The sequence below is a fragment of the Mandrillus leucophaeus genome, unplaced genomic scaffold, assembly GCF_000951045.1.
Source record: "Mandrillus leucophaeus isolate KB7577 unplaced genomic scaffold, Mleu.le_1.0 Scaffold252, whole genome shotgun sequence".
Taxonomy (NCBI): domain Eukaryota; kingdom Metazoa; phylum Chordata; class Mammalia; order Primates; family Cercopithecidae; genus Mandrillus; species Mandrillus leucophaeus.
Window position 1 is genome coordinate 2,556,790 of NW_012102610.1, and position 21,998 is coordinate 2,578,787.

The window sequence follows — 21,998 nt, forward strand, 5'->3', positions numbered from 1 at the left end:
TCAATCTCCAGCAAGATCCCTGAGCTGGCCCTGTGGCCCAGGATGGGCTGCAGCTCCCACAGCATTGCAACAACTCTTGTTGGTGGCCTGATAGGTGAGACAAACTCTTCCCTAGCAAGGGACGAGAAGTTTTGATCAAAGTCCTGGATCAATTTTATTTTACTATTGAGAGCTGCTAAAGTAAGTAATCATAAAGTAGGCTTTGAAAAATCTCATTCACTGCCTCTAAGTGGACAGCTGTAGACTACAGCCTGAAAATTGGCCCTCCAGGAGCTCTGTCCAGCAATCAATTTTCATTCTTGAAATGAGAAGAATTAGTCCCAGTGGAATTTCAGCCTAGTCTACGGTTCTCTGCCTGGCTTTCCCTGAAGCTCCCTCCTTGTTGCCAAAGCTTTTCATTTCCCTTGGTACTCAGTTGTCTTCCAGGGGGCAGGGTGCACAAAGTGCATCATGGATCTCAAATTCAGCTCCCTGCAAAGGCCGGTAGGTGACAGAAAGGAGCAAACTAGCTCGGAGGGAGCTGTGGCCCCCTGGGGAGCCCATGTCCCCATGTGAGAGGGTGGCTAATGCCCCTCAGCTCCAGGACATTGTAGACAGGTGGGTAATGGGCCTTGGGGGCCCCATTCTGCCATATTTCAAGATAAACCAGGCATTCAGGTTTTGTTGTTGTTGTTATTGGTGTTGTTTGGAGACAGGGTCTTGCTCTCTCGCCTAGGCTGGAGTGCAGTAGTGTAATCATAGCTTACTGCAGCCTTGACCTCCTAGACTCAAGTGATCCTCCTGCCTCAGCCTCCTGAGTAGCTGGGACCACAGTCACGCACCACCATACCCGGCTAATGTCTTAAAAATTTTTGTTAGAGATGAAATTTTACTTTGTTGCCCAGACTGGCTAGATTTTTAAAATGTGAAATCTTCCACATTTTTATTCATAAAAATTAACTCCAAACACATTAAAGCTCAGTGATGGCCAAAGAAGCGCATCTGGGAACTGGATTCGGTTTAAGGCCCTCAGTTTGAGACCTCTAATCTCCTCAGAATGGCTCAATGAGGCAAGGTGTATTTTATCTCATATTACAATGAGGAAACTGAGGCTCAGAGAGCAGGCCTGCAGGCCCAAGCCACGCAGCTGGGAAGCCACAGAGCTGAGGTGGAGCTAGGGTCTGTGGCCTCCCACACTGAGCTCTCTCCACCCTGTGCATGCCTCTAGCTTTGGCACTGGCTCCTCCTGGTCCCCGCTCTGGTCTGACCATCTCTTTTCCACCTCATCTGTCACCTCTCCCTGGGGCTGAGGTTGGGGATCTTCTTGCCTCCTCCTCCTCCTTTCTCTCTTTGGGGCTAGGTTTTTTGTCTGGCAATTGCCCACCCAGAATCCCCTCATTCAAGATTGTAACCTCTGGAGCCAGGTGGCCTCGGTTTGAATTCCAGCTCTACCATCTGCCAGCTGAGTGACCTTGGGGAAGTTACTTAACTTCTCTGTGACTCAGTTTTACCTTCTATAAAACGGAAGAAATAATTGTACCAATCTCATGGGGTGTTGTCAGGATGAAAAGGGTTAACTTATTAAAATGCATTTAACTATGCAGGGTACATAATTTGGTGCCAAAGAAAAGTAAGTTAAAGTCAGGCATGGTGGCCTGTAATCTCAGCACTTTGGGAGACCGAGGCGGGCGGAACACCTGAGGTTGGGAGTTTGAGACCAGCCTGACCAACATGGAGAAACCCCGTCTCTACTAAAAATGCAAAATTAGCCAGGCGTGGTGGGGCATGACTGTAATGCCAGCTACTTGGAAGGCTGAGGCAGGAGAATCGCTTGAACCCAGGAAGCAGAGGTTACAGTGAGCTGAGATTGCGCCATTGGACTCCAGCCTGAGCAACAAGAGTGAAACTCCGTCTCAAAAGAAAAAAAAAAAGAAAAGGATGTTAAAATAAATGCAGCAAACACTTATTGAGCACGTACTGTGTGCCAGGCCTATGATAGACTCCAGGAGTCAATGGAGGCAAAAGGAACAGATCCCATCCCTCATGGAGCTGGTAACTGGATAGATGGTTCACTCATGTGTCCTGTGCTGGCACTACCTGCACGAGGCTCTGCTGGCCTACCTGGAGGTCAAAGGATCCCATGGGCCTTTCCAAACTGCAGCTCTGAACACAACTCTTCCCTCCTCCCACAGCCACTGCCCTTGCTCACTCTCTCAGACCCTCAAGGTCAGCCCTGCCACCAACAACCTTGCTCTCAGGCCTTTGCACGGCAGGCACCTCTGCTAGAACTTGCTTCCTCTCCTGCTGGCTTCACTGCTCGTGGCTTAGTCAAAGCCTCCTTTTGGTTCAAACCTCAACCCCAGAGTTCCCTCCCCACGCCAGGACCTGCCCCTTTGCTTCAGCCTTTGTGCCCTGTGCGGCCACACATGCACAGGGCGTCTGAGGAGTTTTTGCTTGATGTCTGTTCCTGCAGCTCATGAGGGAACCTCACATCTGAAGCAGAGGGATATGGGAGACCCAGTCACTTCTCTTCCTCAGCTTTTGTTTTCTCACCTATAAAAGGGTACGGTGATCCTGAACTCAAAGGAGAGTGCTCAGGTGGCCAGAAGCAGATGTCACGTGGGCCACTGGGACCCTAGAGGCACTGCTGGTCCCCAGGTGCTTCCTGGAGGAAGGGGCCACCTGGGGCCAGCAGAGAAGGGTGAGGAGGGCGCCAGAGGAAGACAAGGAAGGGCATATGCCCAGTGGTCCTCGTCTGGCTTGGCTGGAGCCAGTATGAGGAGCACCCACCGGAAGGTCAGGTTGGAGTCCGACGGCAGGGGCCTCCAGGGAGAGACAGTGTCACTTCAGGATGCTCCTTAGCATCCTGGGGCTGTACAGAGAGAGCAGCTGCAGAGCCCTTCCAGGCGGGGATCTTGGCCCGAGTGGAATGGTTCTTGGTCAGACCTGTGTGGTATTTCTTCTTCTTCTTCTTCTTTTTTTTTTTGAGACTCACTCTTGTCACCCAGGTTGGAGTCCAGTGGTGTGATCTCAGCTCACTGCAACCTCCGCCTCCCGGGTTCAAGCGATTCTCCTGCCTCAGCCTCCTGAGTAGCTGGGATTATAGGGGCCCGGCACCACACCCGGCTAATTTTTGTACTTTTAGTAGAGACGGGGTTTCGCCATGTTGGCCAGGCTGGTCTCGAACTCCTGACCTCAGGTGATCTGCCCCCTCGGCCTCCCAAAGTGCTGGGATTAGAGGCGTGAGCCACCGCGCCTGGCCGGTATTTCTTCTTTTATTCTCAGTGTAAATGGTGGAAGGATCGGCTCTCTCCTCCCTGCCTCCCAGGTGCAGAGGGAGAGACGGGGAACAGGGGAAAGCTGGGGTTGGGGGTTCTCACAGCGTTTCCCTCTCATGCTGCCAGGGCAGGGCTGTGAAAAATGGTCCCTGAGGGCCCGTTCATTCAAATAAGGACAAGAATAATGGCACACTCCCCATCTCCATTTAAAAATAGTCACATTAGCTGACACTGGCTTGGCACTTCCTAGATGCCGGGTGTGTTCCGAGGTCTCTATGCTGTTAACCTTGGATCTTCGTAACAGCCAGAGAAGACAAGCGCTACTATTTTTCCTGTCCATTTTATAGATGAGGACACTGAGGCACAGAAATTGTGAGTCACTTGCCCAGGGTCACACAGCCATGGCAAGGCCAGGATTCTGGAGCTCTGTACCTGGCTTCACACCACAAGCTCAGGCCACCCTCCCGCCCCTGGCGAGAGCTCGGTGACCGTGCCGATTATTGGGAGGGGTATACCGAGTCTCCCAGAACGTGGACGATCGCCCAGGGGAACGCAGTGGAGTGCAAGCCCGGTCTGGTCTGCACCTGGCTGCTCCAGAAGCCCTGGGCCTCATCCTAGGAGCCTGGAGGAGAGGCGAGCGGTGGAGTTTGGAGGCTGCTGTGAAGGAGGGGACTAGGTGGGTCGGGTCGGGTCTGTCCTGCTCTTCTTTCGCAGGCAGGAGGCGCCCAGGGCGGACTGCCGCACCTGGCAACCAACGTTCGCCGCGCAGCCTGAGGGTGTGCGCGCGCGCTCGGCGAGCCCGGGTTCTTTGTGTGTCCGAGCCCATGCGCGCGTGCGTGTATGCGTGTGTGTGTGCATGTGTGTGAGTGAGCGCGTGTGTCCGCACTTGGGGCGGGGCTAGACGCCCAGGCCCCGCCCCGGCCCCGCCCCCGGCCCGGCCGAGCTGGTATTTTTCCACCCAGCAGGATGGGTGATGCTGAGAGCTGCCTGCTCAGACAACAGACACGCGAGGTCAGGAAGAAGCCGCTTATAAATTACCGCTTCCTTCGCGCCGCCGCCAACGCCGAGTCCCGAGGACCGCAAGCCCAGAGGCCGAGCTGCGCCGAGAGGGAGTGCGGAGCGTTCACCCCTCGGGTCAGAGAGCGAGCGGGCAGGCAGCCCCTGGCCGGCGCAACCCGACGCAGCCGAGCAGAGCGCGGACGGCGCCGCAGCCACCCCAGGTACCCGAGGGACGGGGAGCCGGGCGCGCAGCCGGCGCTGCCCGCCGTCTGCAGCCCCTCCCCATCCCCGCGTCGCCGCAGTCCCGGCCTCCTCCCCTCCGCGTGCGCCCATCCGGCGCCCCTTTCACCACCGCGGAAGGGACCGAGGGTCGCCTGCTCAGTCCCGCTGGCGGGGCTGTTATTGTTTCCCAGGCGAAAGGGCTCCGGCTCCTGGTGCGGGCGGCAGGGGTGTGTGTGTGTGTGGGTGTGTGGGGGTGTGTGTGTGTGTGTGTGGTATGTCTGTGTGTCTTTCTCGGTCAGAATGCCTACATGTGCCTCCGTATCCCCGTGTCTATGTTTCTGAGGGTGGCTGTTTCACCGTGTCCCCAGCAGCGTGCACATGTGTGTTCCGGGGCATGTCTGCTATTCTCTGTGTGCTGGGCTGTGTGTGTGTGCCTGTGTGTGTGTGTGTGTGAGATACCTGAGTGTGCTGTCTTTGGATGTGTGCTCTTGTGTGTCCCCGTTTGTGTCTGCATGAATGTGTTGGGGGGGCGGGCTGCGTCTTCCAGGCCCTGGCCGTGTGCACGTGCGTGTCCCTGAGTGTGGTTGTGTCTCCAGGTCCCTGGTTGTAGGCACTTATGTGTCCTCGGCTGTACCCAAGAGGGCGTCCCCGGTGCCTAGAGGGTCAAATGGCCAGAGCTGGTTTTCCCGGGCCGGCGCTGAGTGGGGAGAGGTGATAGAGCAGCATGGCTCCATAGGTGCATGCCCTCCATAGGTGGTGTGCAGGTGGCAGCGACGGCGTCCAGCAGTCCAAGTGGTGGGACCAAGGCCCGGAGGGGCAGCCAAGGGGTAGTGGACAGCCGGCAGGGCCAGCAGGACACTTCCTCCTCCAGACTATTTCTCTTCCTTCTGTGGGTTCCTCTTTTGAGTAGGAGATTCTCGTCCCCCTCCCACTAGGGAAGCCGCACAGAGAGAATTCCAGGGACCTCCTCCTACAGCCCCAAAGCTTCAGCCTGGACTTCAGCCTGGACTGGAGAGGAGACCTGTGGGCAGCTCTCCCAGGCAGGGAGGTGTGTGCCGGACAGGGCCACCGGCCTGGCTATTTTGGTCACTGTCGGGCCTCTGCCAGATCCCGGCATCCCCAGGACCAGCCCCAAAAGCTTGGGAGGCAGCCTGGGCCCCTGTTCCTGCCTGGGGAAATAAATCAGCTCAGTAATTGCCCGGACACTTGAATGGAGGGTCTTCGGGCTGAGGTTTACTGGCGCATGGCTCCATTTGGACTTCAATAAATTGGCCCCCGCTTTGGCACAGCTGACGTTCAAGTAAATGTCACTGAGGAGATCTTTTTAAAATTTCTTTTTAATTTTTTGTTGGCTAGAAGGGAGGGGATCTTGTCCAGAGTCTCCTAACCAGAAGGAGTTTATTTTTATGAGAGAGAGAGCGGGTGAGTGCTTAGCAACCACCTGCCTCCATCTCGACCAGGGAGTCACCCAGGGAGTGTGGGGTGGGCATGAGGAGGTGGGGTGGGGGAGGAATTTCATCAAGATGGTGTTGGAGAGGATCTGAAGGGGGCCTAGCACGGCTAAGAACCCCCAACAGGGTGGGACTGGTGGAATGGTGGGAGGTGTTAGGCCTGGCTCAGCCCCCAGTTGACCTTGGGCAACCCTTTTTCAGCCTCAGTTTCCTTACCTGTAAAATGGGTGGGGCAGACTGGTTATAGAGTAAACCAGGGACCAGAGGTAGGAGCTTGTCCCCAGGGAATTGATTGAAGTCCTGTGCTTTGTTTTAATGGGCGGGTGACCTTGGTTGATTCCCTTCATTTCTTTGAGCCTCAGCTTGGCTGCCTGGGCAGCAAGGACGCCAGTGCTGGCCTCACTACGTCCTTGAGGGGATTGAGGGAGATGAGGTTGAATAAGCTTGTGGTAAGCTGTAAAGCCGGGCTCGGCTGTAGAGCTGCTGATTAGAGGGTGTCACGAGGTCCCGGGTCACTGTGGTGTATGGCAAGGGCCAAGGTGCATTCTGGAGGCTTTGTCCTTCGGGGATACCCTTGTACTAACCCATGGCTCAGCTGCAATCATCCTCTCCTACCTCATTCCCGTCACCTCAACCTGTGGTGATTGGGCCACATCTGCTTTTCAGAGTCTGGAGGCCTGGTAAGCAGTACCCATTTTACAGATGGACAAACTGAGAGGCACCTAAGGGACTTTGCCTTGATTGGACAAAATTAAGTTTCAAAATTCTTTCCCTAGCTCAGCTGTGAGTTTTGGCCCCATGGGGCTTTGGTCGCTGATATCCTGGGGAGTTGAAATTGAACCGGGGCCTGGGGAAAATGAGGAACAAAGGTGCCCCAGTCCTCAGGGCAGGAGAGTGAGCCTATGGGACCCATTTGCACCTTGCCTCTGTCCCTAGTTACTCATTCTTCCTTCTTTGTGCCTTCCCCCGAGCCCTGCTACCCATCCTGCGGCAGGGGTCAGCCCTCCACAAGGCAATCCAGGCTCTGGGGACTGTGCTTTCTAACCTGAACTTGTCCGCCTGTCAGTTTTTCAAAGGATTTGGGAGCTGTACTTCTCTGAAAGTCTTTCCAAAGGTCCTGAATGATAAGACACTTGTGAGTCATTGAACACATTCCCGTATATAGAAAAGAGCTGAGAAGTAAATTATAAGGGCTCCCCAGAATGCAGCTCAGCTGCAGCCAGAGGGGATCTGCCTGGAATTGGGGTTGGCCTGGAATCCCAGGGCCACCCTGGCAGGTACATGCTGATCCCCCACTTCTGCAGGAGGTCATGAGCAAGAGTCAGATTCTTTGGGGCTGCATCTCACTTTCCTGTGCTTGCCAACTTGGCCAGAGTGTTCGTTTGAATTTATGGGTTCTGGGCAGGAGCTGTGGATCGGGAAATGCCTAAGGAAGCCTTCCAGTGAGAACGAGAGCACTTTTTTAATGTGCTTCGTTTAGTTGGTTAATAGACCTTGGTTAAGGTCAGCTCTGGGCCAGCACTGGGTTCAGGGTAGAGTGTTGGCTTTCTAGGAGCTTCTGTCCCAGAGGTAGAAGCATGTGGTAGCTGCAATGGCCATTACCATCCATGGGGTACAGTGAAGAAGACCCAAGGAGCTGCTGAGTGTGCCAGTGAGGGTGGGGTAGTAGGCAGGAGGCACTTTTGCTTCCTAGAGGACACAGTATCGGAGTTGCCATTATCTGTGGGTGGAGAAACAGGATGGGCTGGCATTCTCAACAGGGGGCAGAGCAGCTACAAGGGCACAGTGGCGTGAAATAGCCAAGCATGTTTGTAGAACAGGTTCCCCGGGTCCTAGCTGGAGAGAGAAATAGGAGCCAGATGGTAGGGGGGTGTTTGATTTTTTCACATATAAAAATAGAGACAGGGTCTTACTATGTTGCCCAGGCTGGTCTCAAACTCCTGGGCTCAGGCAGTCTTCTCGCCTCAGCCTCCCAAAGTGTTGATTATAGGTGTGAGCCACCGTGCCCAGCTGGAGGGCCTTGAATGTTGTGTAAGTGGGCTTGGGCTTTCTCCCGAGGGCAGCAGGAATCACACTGGGTTTAGGGATAGTCGGGGAGAAGCCAGTCAAGCCTGGAGCCCAGGAGACCCCTGATGGTGAGTAAGGAACGGAGCTGGGGTCCAGGAGACCGAGAGTCACTGAGCCACTAAGCATTTTCTGTACCAATGAGTCTTACCCTGAACTCCTTCTGTAAACATGGGGGTGAAGGCCTGGACATGCTATTTAACTGGTACACAGGCCATTAACTTTGACCTCCCGGAGCACACAGCCCTAGTGTCTCTAGGTGAGTTATGCCAGTCCTGAACGGGTCTGCAGAGTTTCCTTTCTTGTCTTACCTGGTCAGAGCCTTCATTTGGAAACCTGGGCAGAGGCTGATGCCAAGGGTGGGAGTTAGGGGTTACGAGAGGGAAAGCAGAGAGAGTGAGGAATTGCTGTTCTGTTTCTAAAGCTCCAGCGTGGTATGGCCAACCAACTTTCTCTTGGAAAAACCAACACACAAATAATAAACCACCTAAAACAAAAGAGTGGGCAGGGAATGATAGGGGAGGCAGGTGGGCTGCCCTAACTGTGGTCAGGTATCAGAATTGCCTGGGATACTTAAAAACAAACACACATATTCAGCCAGACTCCCAGTCCCAGCCTGGACATACTGAATCAGAACTTCCAGGAGGGTGGAGCCTGGGAATCTGTATTTTTAAAGTTTTTCTTTTGTGTGTGTGTGTTTGTTTGTTTGTTTGTTTTTTTGACAGGGTCTCACTTTGTTGCCCAGGCTGGAGTACAGTGGTGCCATCAGGTTCACTGCAGCCTCGATCTCCTGGGCTCACGTGATCCTCCCACCTCAGCCTCCCAAGTAGCTAGGACTACAGGCATGCCCCACCACTCCAGGCTAATTTTTGTATTTTTTGTACAGATGAGGTTTCACCATGTTGCCTGGGCTGGTCTTGAACTCCTGGGCTCAAGTGATCCTCCCACCTCAGATGATTTTTTAAAAATATTTTTAAATTGAGTTATGATTTACATGCAGTAATATGCAAAGATTCTGTTATGGTTTGATGAGCTTTGACAAATGTATACACCTGTGTAACCACCACCCAAATCAAGATATAGAACATTTCCAGCACCTCAGAAAGTTGTCTTGTGCTCCTCACCTCACAAGACAGCCACTTTCTCCTCTTTCTTTTTCTTTTTCTTTTTGAGACAGAGTCTTATTCTGTTTCCCAAGCTAGAGTGCAGTGGCATGATCTCTACTGCAGCCTCGACCTCCCCAGGCTCAGATGATCCTCCCACCTCACTTCCCGAGTAGTTGGGACTACAGGCGCACGCCACCACACCTGGCTAGTTTCTTTTATGTTTCTTGTAGAGAGAGGGTTTTGCTGTGTTGCCAGGCTGGTGTCAAACTTCTAGGCTTAAACGATCCACCCTTGCGGGCCTCCCAGAATCCCATGCTGGGATCACAAGCATGCACCACCATACCAGGCCCACTTTCTGATTTCTGTCACCATAAATTAGTTTTGCCAGTCTAAATCCTTATATAAATGGACTTATTTAGTGTGTACTCTTGTGTCTGTTTTTTTCTGCTTGACGTTGCTGGGATCCATCTGTGCTATTGAGTATATCAGGAGTTGATTTTTGTTTTTTTATTGCTGAGTCATCTCCCGTTGTATGGATGTTCCACAATGCGTTCATCCATGCTGTTGATGGACACTGTTTCCAGCTGGGGAGCGGCTATTACTAATAAAGCTTCTATATGCATATTTCTGTACGAGTCTTTTTATGGACATGTATTTTGCTTTCTCTAGGACTAGAGCTGCTGGGTTATAAGGTGGTAGATATGTGTTAACTTTTTGAAAAACTGGTAAATCATTCACTTTTAATTATAAAAGTAATATACCTCAAGCAATACAAAACTGCATAAACTAAAAAGTGATCCTTTCAGATCATTAAAAAAAGTACAATCTGATCTTCAGTCTGTCCACCTGCCTGATTAACAGTCTATCATATCTCTTTCTTTTTTTTTTTTTTGAGATGGAGTCTTGCTCTGTCACCCAGGCTGGAGTGCAGTGGCTTGACCTCGGCTGACTGCAACCTCCGCCTCCCAGGTTCAAGCGATTCTCCTGCCTCAGCCTCCTGAGTAGCTGGGACTACTGGCACGTGCCACTATGCCTGGCTAATTTTTGTATTTTTAGTAGAGGCAGGGTTTCACCATGTTGGCCAGGCTGGTCTCTAACTCCCGACCTCAAGTGATCCGCCTGCCTCGGCCTTCCAAAATGCTGGACAGTATATCATATCTCTTTCTTAATATAAGGTTATACATTTCCCTCTGCATACAGCTTAAACTATATCCAGGTGTCCATGTGGCCATAGACTCCTTTTTGTTACTTACTGGATGAGTTTTCAGTTGAGTTTTGATTTCCTATTTGATCCAGGCATTATTTGGGATCTGTTTAGAAGCTAGCTGTAGTTTTTTTTTTTTTTCCCTAAGACGGAGTCTTGCTCTGTCACCCAGGCTGGAGTGTGGTGGTGCGATCTCGGCTCACTGCAAGCTCCGCCTCCCTGGTTCATGCCTTTCTCCTGCCTCGGCCTCCGGAGTAGCTGGGACTTACAGGCACCCGCCACCACGCCCGGCTAATTGTTTTTGTATTTTTAATAGAGACGGGGTTTCACCGTGTTAGCCAGGATGGTCTCGATCTCCTGACACCGTGATCTGCCCGCTTCGGCTTCCCAAAGTGCTGGGATTACAGGCGTGAGCTACCGCGCCCGGCCAGTTTTGTTTTGTTTTTAACAAAAATGGCATGGTACTGTTCTTGGTTCTGCCACTTGGTCTATTCCAATAGCAGGCTATGTGGACTGCATGTCAGAACACACGGCTCTGCCTGGCCATTCCAAACAGCCAGCCTGCATTTGGGAGCCACTGACTTCGGGTGTCCTGTCTGATCACCTCCAGTGCTGCCAGCTCAGTAAATGAAATACCCCCATGCAGGACTTGCCCCAGAGGGTGCTGAGGTGCCAGCTGAGCCGATTCAGCATTCTGAGAAGGGAAGGAACCCATATTTATTGAGCATCCATGGTGCTTTATCCCCCTTCCTGTCTCAGAGATGAGTTCATCAGAAAAGTGGATGGCCCCAGCCCACGCTCAGCTAGGAAAGGGTGGAAGGAGCGCTGGACCCAGAGTCTACCTGATGCCTCAGCCCATCCTCGTCCCGCTGGCTGCACAGCAAACTTTCATGAGTGCCTACTGTGTGCTAGGCACAGGGCCAGGGCCAAGAGGGCAGGGAGGAATAAACAGCCCCTGTGCTCAAGGAGGGAGGGGAGATCTGTATCAGGAGGAGGTTAATGAACAATCTAAGATAGTTTATGCCAAGGCAGGCCAAGGATCCAGACCTGAGGGAATGCCGCCTCAGGTCTAAGGGAGAGCAGCCCCAGGGTGTGGAGTGTGGGGACTTTGGGGTTGTGTAATCATCCAGTTAACCTTCTCTGCCCACCCACTTTATGGATGAGGACACTGAGGTCCCAGGGAGGCACTTATCAACCCAGGAAGATAAAGCCATCAAAAGAGCCATTGTTGGCCAGGCACACTGGCTCGCACCTGTAATCCCAGCATTTTGGGAGGCTGAGGCAGGCGGATCACGAGGTCAGGAGTTCAAGACCAACCTGGCCAACATGGTGAAACCCCATCTCTACTAAAAATACAAAAATTAGTCAGGTACAGTGGTGGGGCGCCTGTAATCCCAGCTGCTTGGGAGGCTGAGGCAGGAGAATCACTTGAACTTGGGAGGCGGAGGTTGCAGTGAGCCAAGATCTCACTACTGCCCTCCATCCTGGGTGACAGAGTGAGACTCTGTCTCAAAAAAAAAAAAAAAGAACCATTGTTCACAGATGTGGCTCCCTGTGCTCCCCCCTCCCAGCTGCACCCATCATATATTGCTTATGTGAAACCCCCCTTGACAGGGAGGGATTTAAGGAAAGGGTTAATGCCACTGCCTCAAACCTTCGATGATATTTGTTCATGACTCTCAGATCCTGGATTTGTCACAAGTCACGGGAAAGTGGGTGGGAGGGCAAAGCTGTATCAATTGCAAAGACTCCTTATGGTTTGGCTGCTCAGGAGACACCCCCAGAACCCAGGATGGAGTTCTTAGAAAGCTCAGGAAGGAGCATGGTGAGCAACTCTGGCCACTGCATGGAATAGAACGTGGAAGGTAGGGAGACGGCTGGTGGTCGCCAGGAGAAGGGTTGGGCTGGCAATGGAAGGCTTCCTCCCTCAGTAGGTATCTGAGCAGGCCTGGGCTAGAAGGCAGAGGACTGAGCCCTCAGGGCTCTGCTCATGTTGGGTCCTTCCCAACCCAGAGGCTCAGGACCACTCCTCTGCATGGTCTCTCCTCATGCTGCGAGGCCCTGAGAGGCCCTTCCTTTCCAGGACTTTTCTTTGCACATAAATGCCAAGTGACTCACTGCCATGTTCCAGTGGAAAGTCCTTAACCCAAGGCTGCCAGTTCCTTGGTTGGAGGTGGAGGAGTGTGGTTGGCCAGCGATTTCAGCAGAGTCATGCTTACTGGGTGAAGGGTGCCGGAAGGGGGAGGTCTTAAGGGACCTGCTGTCTTGCCCCAAGGCTAGTCAGCACCAAGAGGGAAGACTCAGGTCATGATTTCAAGGACATTCATTCCTTTGGAGATGACACCTGGTGTCTCCTCTGCAGGTGGACATCACACCAGCCCAAGACAACAGTCTCCTCACTAGCCTCTCTGCCTCCTGGATACCTCTGTGCCTCCTGGATACCTCTCTGTACCATCCGGGGACCAGCTCTCTGCATGTCACTCTGTTGCTCAAAAGCCTTCAGTGGTGGCTCCCTAGTGCTTTGTGAAATCAAGTCCAACCTCCTTAGCCTGGCATTGGAGGCCCTTCACGATCTGGCTCTTGGCCAGTGTTCACGCTCACCTACCACAACTTCTTTCCTTGTTTGTAGTCTGGCTGGTTTCTGCTCCTAGCTAGACCAAGCGTCCAGCTCTCTCAGCCCTGCCCATGCTGGCCTCTCAGCTCACAAGGCCCTTCCTCCCATCACTCCTTATTCCCACTCTTAAGGGGCGAGCTTGGAGCTGCCTGCTCTAGGAGGCATTCCTTGAGCCTCTTAACAGTACCTGGCACATAGTAAGCACTCAAAAAAGATGACGTGAGTTAAAGTGGACTTCAGCTTGCCCTGCTCTGAGCCCTGTGGTCCTTTCCTCTGACCTGAGCTCAGACCTTTATGGTCTTACCTTATACCTATGCACCTGACTGGGGACACATCAAGGGGAGGGATGGATGCTCCAGCATCCAGTCTAGGGGTGTGGCACACAGTGGTTGCTCAACATACAAATCAAGAGAGCCTGATTCCTTCTACTCTGAAATGGGAACATATGGTTTGAACATCTGGGTGGCTCCAGGCTTGGAAATTATATTCAACCATCACTATCCATCAATCCATCCATCCAACAAATATTTAGTTGTTCCAGGTCCTGTCCTAGGCCCTGGGGATGTGGCTGGTGAACAAGACAGACCAAACTCTACCCTTATGGAGCTGTCTGTCTGGCAGGGTTATGGATGTCAAACAAAAAATCACACATGCATGGCTAATGCCCTTTTAAAATCAAAGGCCCTACACCAGGCACTGCAACACCAGACTTAGAATGCCCCTGTCCTCTGGCTTGCTATGTGACCTAAGTGAGTCCTTTCTCCTCTCTGGTCCTGTAAGGGGTGGCCCAGATAGGTTTTGTGTTTAAGGGAAATACCTTCTGAATAAACAGAGGAAAAACCATTCTATCCATTGTGGAAGCGCATGTCACCACATGGGGTGCTCCTTTAAGGGACTCCTTTAAGGATGCAGTCATCCTCTTGGCGGCTTTTCAAGATGTCCCAGCCCTGCCTCTGAAAGGAGGTGTCCCGATTTGGGGACAGGAGTTCCAGAGTTACTCTGAGCAGAGCTGTAGCAACAGGCTTTTAGTGAAGAACGTTGCCTCAGGGAACAATAATGTGGATTCTTCTTCTACCACTGGTAGAAGAACATCGATTAGAACAGACTTTTAAAAAAAGAAAAGCAAAAGCTCATCCAGGTGTGGTGGCTTACGCCTGTAATCCCAGTATTTTGGGAGACTGAGGCGGGTGGATTGCTTGAGTTCAGGAGTTCGAGACCAGCCTGGGCAACATGGCAAAACCCCATCTCTACAAAAAAGGCAAAAATTTGCCGAGTGTGGTGGCACACACCTGTAGTCCCAGCTACTCGGGAGGATGAGCCTGGTAGACAGACGTTTCACTGAGCTGAGATCGTGCCACCGCACTCCAGCCTGGGTGACAACAGTGAAACAGCAGGCCTAAGTGGGGCCTGGGGCCCTGAATTTCTAACCAACTCTCAGGCACTGTGAATGGTGCTGGTCTGGGGACCACTCTGAATCAAGGAGATAAACAGCGCTGTTGTGTGCCTCCTGTGCATTAAAAGCCAGACCCTGTGCTTCGTGAACATCCTCTCCTTAATCCTCACCAAAGACACCATTATTCCCATTTTGCACATGAAGACCCAAGGCCCTGCTGAGGGCAGATAATTTGCCCAAGGTCACACAGCTGGGAGCCTGCCGGCATTCACACTGGGCCAGCGCCACCTTGGAAAGGATGCTGTTGGGGAAGCCTTTTACTACTGAACAGTGTCCTCGCTCCAAAAGCCACAGGAGGCTTTTCAAGGCAGCCAAGTCGGATGTAAATCAGGGGAGAGCCAGGGCTAGCCAGGCTGCTGACAGCAGGGCGGCCTGGGTCACTGTGTCCGGACAAGGCCCACAGCGGGATTTAGGGCTGGCATGCTGCCTGGGAGTAGGGGAGCCGTCGGGGATGCTCTGGGCGCCTGGAAGACCAGCCTGGAGCCTGCTAGAGCCCAAGGAGGCTCCTTAGCCTCTGACAGCCTCCCCTATTATTTAGATACATTCCAGGGAACATGGCTGGCTGGAAGGGGCAGCAGTGGGACCACAGGAGCTGGGACCTGCTGCTTCTGTTGTTTAAAGGCTGGCTCATCCCTGCAGCCATGCGGGCATTCTCCGTAATCGCGGTCTGCTTTGAGGACAGAGAGGTCGTGGTCTCCTGCTGGCTGGGGCTTTATTTTTGCACTGAGCACCTGTCCTCAGCAAACTGGGAAAGTAGAACACGTAGTGAGTCTGAGTCCTCAAAATGCTGTCCCTGGCCCAGCAGTATGGGCATCACGTGGGAGCCTGCAGAATGCAGAACCTCAGGCCCCACCCCAGACCTGCTCATTTAGACCTTGGGTGTGGGGCTCTGCAATCTGGGTTTTCAAGAGCCCTCCAGGCAATTCTGCTTTGTGTTTAACTTTGAGAAGGGCTGATGACCTCTCTGGCTGTGTGCCTGGGGCCAGGGGTGGGGCTGGGGGGAAGGGTCAGGCCTAACCCTTGCCTGTGATAACTAGAGTTCCAGGGCTGCGGGAACCTCAGGTGTTCTGTCATCCGCATCCTTCCTCTTTTTTATGATGGGAGGAGTATGTCAGAGACATGCATAAAATTACATAGCAAATTCAAGGCAGGGTATAGGTCTGGATTTTTATATTGCAAATGGCAGAAATAAGTTCAAACAGACTTTAGTTTTATTTAATTTATTTATTTTGAGACGACTCTTTCTCTGTCTCCCAGGCATGAGTCATCACACCCAGCCCAAACTGACATTGAAAATAAAAAAGAGCATTTACTGACTCTTAACTTAAAAGCCCAGGGCCATTCTTCAGCCTGGGGCTGAATCCAGGTGCTGAAGGATGTCATCGGGACTCAGTTTCTTTCTCTCCGCTTCCTGGCTCTGTGTCTCTCTATGCCTGCTTCATTCTCCATGGATGCCCTAGCTGCTCACCAGTGTAGTGCCGCCCCCTGCTCCAATGTAGGCCTGTGCTGGTCTCCTGCTGGGACAGGTTTAGGCTGTCCCCAGAAGGGCATGGGTGCCAGCAGGCTAGATAGATGGACTTTAGTGCTAGTCTTTTTTTTTTTTTTTCAGGAGACAGGGTCACTCTGTCACCCCATCTGGACTGCAGTGGTATGATCACTGCTCGCTGCAGCCTCAAACATCTGGGCTCAAGCAGTCCTCCCACCTCAGCCTCCCAAGTAGGTGGGACTACAGGCATGTGCCACCATACCCAGCTAATTTTTAAATTTTTTTTTTGTAGAGACAGGTCTCCCTGTGTTGTCCAGGCTGGTCTTGAACTCTTGGGCTTATGATGCTTCTGCCTCAGCCTCCAAGAGTGCTGGGATTGCAGGCATGAGCACACCTGGCCTTTAGTGCCATTCTTATCCTCTCTGAGATGGGCTGGCCTCTTGTAATTGGTAAGGTTTTGCCCCAGGCAGAATTATACTCTCCTTCCTCTGATTCTCTTCACCTTGTGCTTTAAACAGGCTGCCTTCATCTTTCACTTTATCCCACTTCTTTGTGTATAGTCTAGGACAGCAAGGTTTACGTTGCTACTTCCACCACCCAAACCCATGGCAGACATCACTAATCCACCCCAGCCTTCACAGAGCCCAGAATGAAGCCTTGGTGGGCTGTCATGTGCCCAGCCTCTAGCCCGTGGTTCCAGGCTTCATGAGCTCAGGGACCTTGGCTCTGTCATCTACTGCTGAGCTTCATGTGCCCAGTGTAGTGTCTGGCACATGAAGTGCACCATAAGTTGCTGACCGACTGTTCCTATCCCATAGTGCCTCGGACCCAGTGGGTGCCAGTGTGAGCCTGTTGAATGCGGGGGCCCTAATGAAGCAATGAGGTCATCTAATTTGGGGGAGAGGGAGCTCTGTAGGCTGCTGGGACTGGCATTTACTGACACTGGCAAGTGTGCCTCTGGGTCTGGGAAGGAGGCTGCCAGGGCAGGGCTGCGGCTACAGCAAGGAAAGGGGTCCTGGATTCCTCTGTCCGCCCTCCCAGACCCACCCTCCCACACCCTCTCCTCCAGAGACACCCCTTGCCCATCTCTGCTAATCCCAGTTCAACAATTCATTGAAAATATCTCAGTTGAGAAGAAATCATTTCCTGACTTTGTATACTTAGAATCCAGGAATCGTAGAGAGACTTCCAGCCTCAGGGCAAGGAGCTTTGCCGGTAGGAGGAGGTGATCTGCCCCCAATTGCCTATTTCCCAAACTGAGCTTCTACTGAAAAAACAACAGAACCAAAAAAAAAAAAAAAAGTCTTCCGGGTTGGTCATGTCTGGGACTGCTTGGCTCAGCAAAGCTCAGCAGATTTCCTGGGCACAGTAATTCTCGCCCCCGAACTGGTTGGTGAATACCACATCCCCTAAGGATCTTCTCCGAGGCCCCTCACTCTGGCCCTGGTGTGTCCCTGCGCCCCTTGGGAATAGTCAGGCCACGTGACTGAGCTGGCGGGGCGCTCAGGAGTGTGGGCTTTCTGTGGCTAGGGCTGTGGAACAGCTTACCCATTTGCAGCTGAAACCTTGTCCCCCTCTGACCAAGGACAACATGCTGGTTCTTGCTGCTGACTGAGTTTCGGGTACCCTGCATCCAGAAGAGGGGCATGTGTGAGTGAGTGGGAGTGCCTGTGTGAGTGTGTGTCTCATGTGGGTCTGTGTGTGACTGTGAACGTGTGTGTGGCCGACACAGGCAAGTGTTGGGGCTGGGAGTCTGCATATGGTTACACATGTGTCTGAGTGTGTGTCTGCATGTGAGCTTGTGTTGGCATGTGTGAGTCTGCGTGTGTGAGCCTCAGTGTCCTGGCCTTTCATGGGGGTTGGTCAGCCCCTCTCCAGCACACACGTCTGGTGGTTACAAGTGGGTGAAAAATCGGGGGCCCTGTGCACAGTCTGCCACTGACCAGATCTCTTTTTTCCGTCTTTGCTTCCTCTCTTTGCAATAGATCCAGAACCAGAACCACAGCCCTTCTGAGGAGCTCCCAAAGGTAAGTGACCTTGGACCTCCAGGTGGGATGGGTGTCTCACACATTGTGCAGTGACCCAAGGTGGGGGGCTCAGGAGCTCCGTGTCTCTCCCAGGCTCTAGGAGGACAAGATAGGACCCCTGAGGCCCACAGACATTGTCCACACCTCACCTCCAGGTGGCAGATCCCCTGGCCTGGGTTGGCCACTCTGTGCCTGCTTGGTCCCCAGCCAGTCTGTGCCAGAGAGGGCACAGGGAGGCCCTGCAAATGGGCCAAGCACTGGTTTCAGAGACCCAGCCTGGGCCCTGTCCTGGCTCTGCTGCAGAGTAGCCTGGGGCAAGTCTGCCATGGGGAGGAGGCCCTCATTGAGTTGATTCTGAAGATTGGGGGTCTGAGCTTGGCTCTGTCTCTGTTAAAGGTTTGTTGTTGTTTTGAGACAGGGTCACACTCTGTCGCCTAGGCTGGGGTGCAGTGGCATCATCAGGGCTCACTGCAGCCTCGATCTCCCCAGGTTCAGGTGATCCTCCCACCTCAGCCTCCCTAGTAGCTGGCACTACAGGCGCGTACCACCATGCCCAGCCTATTTTTGTATTTTTTTGTAGTAACAGGGTTTCACGATGTTGCCCAGGGCACAGTGGCTCACGCCTGTAATCCCTGCACTTTGGGAGGCCAAGGCAGGAGGATCGCTTGAGGCCAGGAGCTTGAGACCAGCCTGGGCAACATAATGAGCCCCATCTCAGCAAAAATTAAAAATAATATAAATAAAATTATAAGTAAACAAATAAGTAAAATGGAAAACCTTTGCTAAAGTTGCAAGAGTATTACAGTGGCCTCGCATTATACCCTTCATTGAGATTTTCCCATGGGTAACATTTGCCACATTCGCTTCATCTCTTTCTCACTAATATGTGAAATAAAAATAGTCATGTGAACATTCTTCCATTTTTGCTGAATCATTGGGGAGTAAATTGCAGGCATGATGCCCCTTCACCTCAATCCTTCAGGTCTTTCATAAGAGCTAGGCCAGGCCGGGCGTGGTGGCTCATGCCTGTAATCCCAGCACTTTGGGAGGCCGAGGTGGGTGGATCACAAGGTCAGGAGATCGAGACCGTCCTGGCTAACACGGTGAAACCCCGTCTCTACTAAATATACAAAAAATTAGCCGATGTGGTGGCGGGTGCCTGTAGTGCCATCTACTCAGGAGGCTGAGGCAGGAGAATGGCGTGAACCCGGGAAGCGGAGCTTGCAGTGAGCCGTGATCGTGTCACTGCACTCCAGCTCTGGGTGAAAGAGCAAGACTCCGTAAAAAAAAAAAAAAAAAAAAAAAAAAAAAGAGCAAGGCCATTCTCTTATATAACCCTAGCACAGTTATCTACCCCAGGACACTGATTTAACATTGACGTGATTCTGTTATCTGTGGATCTTAATGACATTGCAGTGTTTACAGCAGCTTTATTTTTCTTTTAGTTCAGGATCGTCATTATGTTTTTAAAAAGGGCTTAAGGGATGTCTTCTTCACTGATTTAAGACATTGCCTACTCTAGGGGCTTTCAAAGTCTTATTTAATCCTCGGCATTCATTAAATACATTTTACAATGGGATGTGGCCTGTGTGCGCATGTACACAAACACGCATGTGAAACTCAAGCCCTGAAACTGAAGTTTCTGAGATAATCCTCGTACTCACCATCTGCTGTGCTCTGGTCTGCTCTGTCTCGTTTAGTGAAAAAGATGGCCTTGACCCCTTACATTGATGTCAAGACCCACTGTAGACTCTGCTTTGGAATTAGAAAACCCTGGCTTCCTGGGCAGAAATTTCTAAGGGGGAAGGTTAAGCTCCCACTGGTCCAGGGTTTAGATTGGTTGGAGTGGGGTCCCCTGTGAAGCCGGGACTAGACAAGCGTTTGTTTGTGGCCCAGAGCTCCTCAGCCTGCTGCTGCTAGCGGCTGGACCAAGTCCTTCTTTTCATCAAGCCCCGCTGGCATAGGATGCTTGGTCACAAGCGGTCCCACCCCATGGAGACATATTCTTTGTGCTGTGACATCGGGCGGGGGTGTGTACCCAGCCAGCCGCTGGGCAGGCATGGAGGTGACCTACTCCATGTCAGCCTCCACACTCGTCATCATAATAATTATAGACGTCAATAATAATAATTGCTGCCACTTCCGGGACTCAGCAGGCTCATATGCTGCCAAGAGGTTTACTGTATTAACTCACGTATCCTCTGTCAACCCAAAGAAGTGGGTGTGCTCTTACTCTTTTTGAAAAAATATGGCAAATTTATTGAGCGCTTACTGCACATCAGGCACTGCTAAACACATCACAGACTCATTCACGGCCTCCTCAGAAGCCCTGTGAAGCGGGCACTGATGTCATCTCTATTGTACAGATCAGAAAACTGAGGCTTGGAGGGATGAATTGATTGTTCCTAAGGCCACACAGCTAGGAAGGATTTGAACCTTATTGAGCTGACTCTAGCCCACTTCCCCAGGCTGGCAACGGCCTCTGGGTCCAGCCCCTTCCCCTTCCCCCAGGCCTTCCTCCTGGTTAATGAGTAGTCAAAGGCAGCTGGGAAATGAGGCTCCTGCTGCCGGGAGGCTGGAATGTGAGTTCTGCTTCCAGATAAAGAGTCTTGTGCAAGGGGCCCTGCCTGGGATGGGCTGTTATAGGCAATAAACAGAGGTTGCCAGTGTTCCTCTTTTTGAGGCTTGCTGATGTATTTGCACTTGGGAGCTCATTTTATAGAAACGCCTGAGAGGCAGGTTTGCCCTCAGACTTACCTGATGCCTCCTCCAAGCAGCCCTCTTGGCTTACGCTTTCTGAAAGGGCTCCTCGGCCCCCTGACATGACAGGGTGGAAGAACAGACCTTGTCACCTCTGAAATCTGAGCACTGCTGGGTGTGCGCCCTCTTCACTGGCCACGTCACTTGAGGGCTCTGGCCTTCAGGTTCTCATCTGAGAAGGGGCATGATATGGACATGTGAATGTGTGTTGGTTGTTCAGCAGAGCCTGAACTATTAATGGACAAGCCCAAAAAAGTTTTGCTGACAGGGGGCAACCCGTGTAGTGGAGTCCATGGAGCTGGGGAGTCAGGCAGTCCCTAGTTCAAATCCCGGTTCCAGCCCCTGCCGGCTTCGTGAGCTGGAGGAGTCACTGAACTACCCTGAGCCTCAGCTAACCCACCCCTGAAATGGCACCCAGGAGGGTTAGAAAGACAGTGATCCTGGGATTTTGAGGTGGGGGTAACCTCATCTCTTTGTAAGCACAGTGAGGTTAAGTGCACAAAAGGCCTAGCACATCAGTGCCAAGCACCCCACATGCAATTTCTCGTTTTATCCCCCAAGGTGAGCCCCCTAGAGCAATTCCCCACTCCCTCAGCTATGGGGCCGAGTCCAGAAATCAGATTCACCCTCCCAGTGCCTGGGCCAACTTAAGGAAGAGAGAAGATTCTTAACAGGGAGACCCTCTCTGGGCTCGTGGTGAGATCTCCCATGGGGTGTCTGCCACCACGCCCCAAACCCATTGTAAACTGGTGCATGTAGGAGTGTTGGTATAACAGGCCCATGACTTCCGGTGTTGTCAGAAAAGGCCACCTCAGGCCTGTTCAACAAAAGTGTCAACCTCAACATTCGCTTCCTAGAAGGCCCAAGACCATAATAAAATGATATTTATTGTTTACTCTGGTTATAAAAGTGATACATTTTTGAACTGGTGCAGTGGCTCACGCCTGTAATCCCAGCACTTTGGGAGGCTGAGGTGGGCGGATCACTTGAGGTCAGAAGTTCGAGACCAGCCTGGCCAACATGGCAAAACCCCATCTCTGCCAAAAATACAAAAATTAGCTGTGCATGGTGGTGCGTGCCTGTAGTTCCAGCTACTCTGGAGGATGAGATAAGAGAAAACAAGCTGCTGGATTTGGCCCAGTGGCCAGTTTGCTGACCTTGTTGTAAGTCATGATTTGTTTGGATAAACCAGCGTTTATTTAATTAATCCCATAGTGATGGGAAATTGGCTGGTTACAGTTTCTCTTGTAAACCACTCTGCATTTTTTTTTTTTTTTTGATAGAGGGTTGCTCTGTCACCCAGGCTGGAGAGCAGTGGTGTGATCATAGCTTACTACAGCCTTGACCTTCCAAGC

The 21,998-nt window shown here is 52.2% G+C and overlaps 1 protein-coding gene across 2 annotated transcripts in view; it reads left to right on the forward strand.

Moving 5' to 3' along the window:
• The first annotated feature begins 4,205 nt into the window (after positions 1-4,205).
• Positions 4,206-21,998, forward strand: part of SLC6A6 (solute carrier family 6 (neurotransmitter transporter), member 6) — an 87,184-nt gene continuing 69,391 nt past the window's right edge. Inside the window, exons 1-2 of one of the 2 annotated variants that reach the window (XM_011983631.1) lie at positions 4,206-4,477; positions 17,842-17,883. Coding sequence is in view for 1 of the 2 variants with exons in the window: in XM_011983630.1 (XP_011839020.1) it covers positions 4,224-4,477; positions 17,842-17,883 (296 nt within the window). In the remaining variant the exon portion in view is untranslated. The remainder of the gene's footprint in view (positions 4,478-17,841; positions 17,884-21,998) is intronic. The other variant, XM_011983630.1, reaches the window with a different exon arrangement.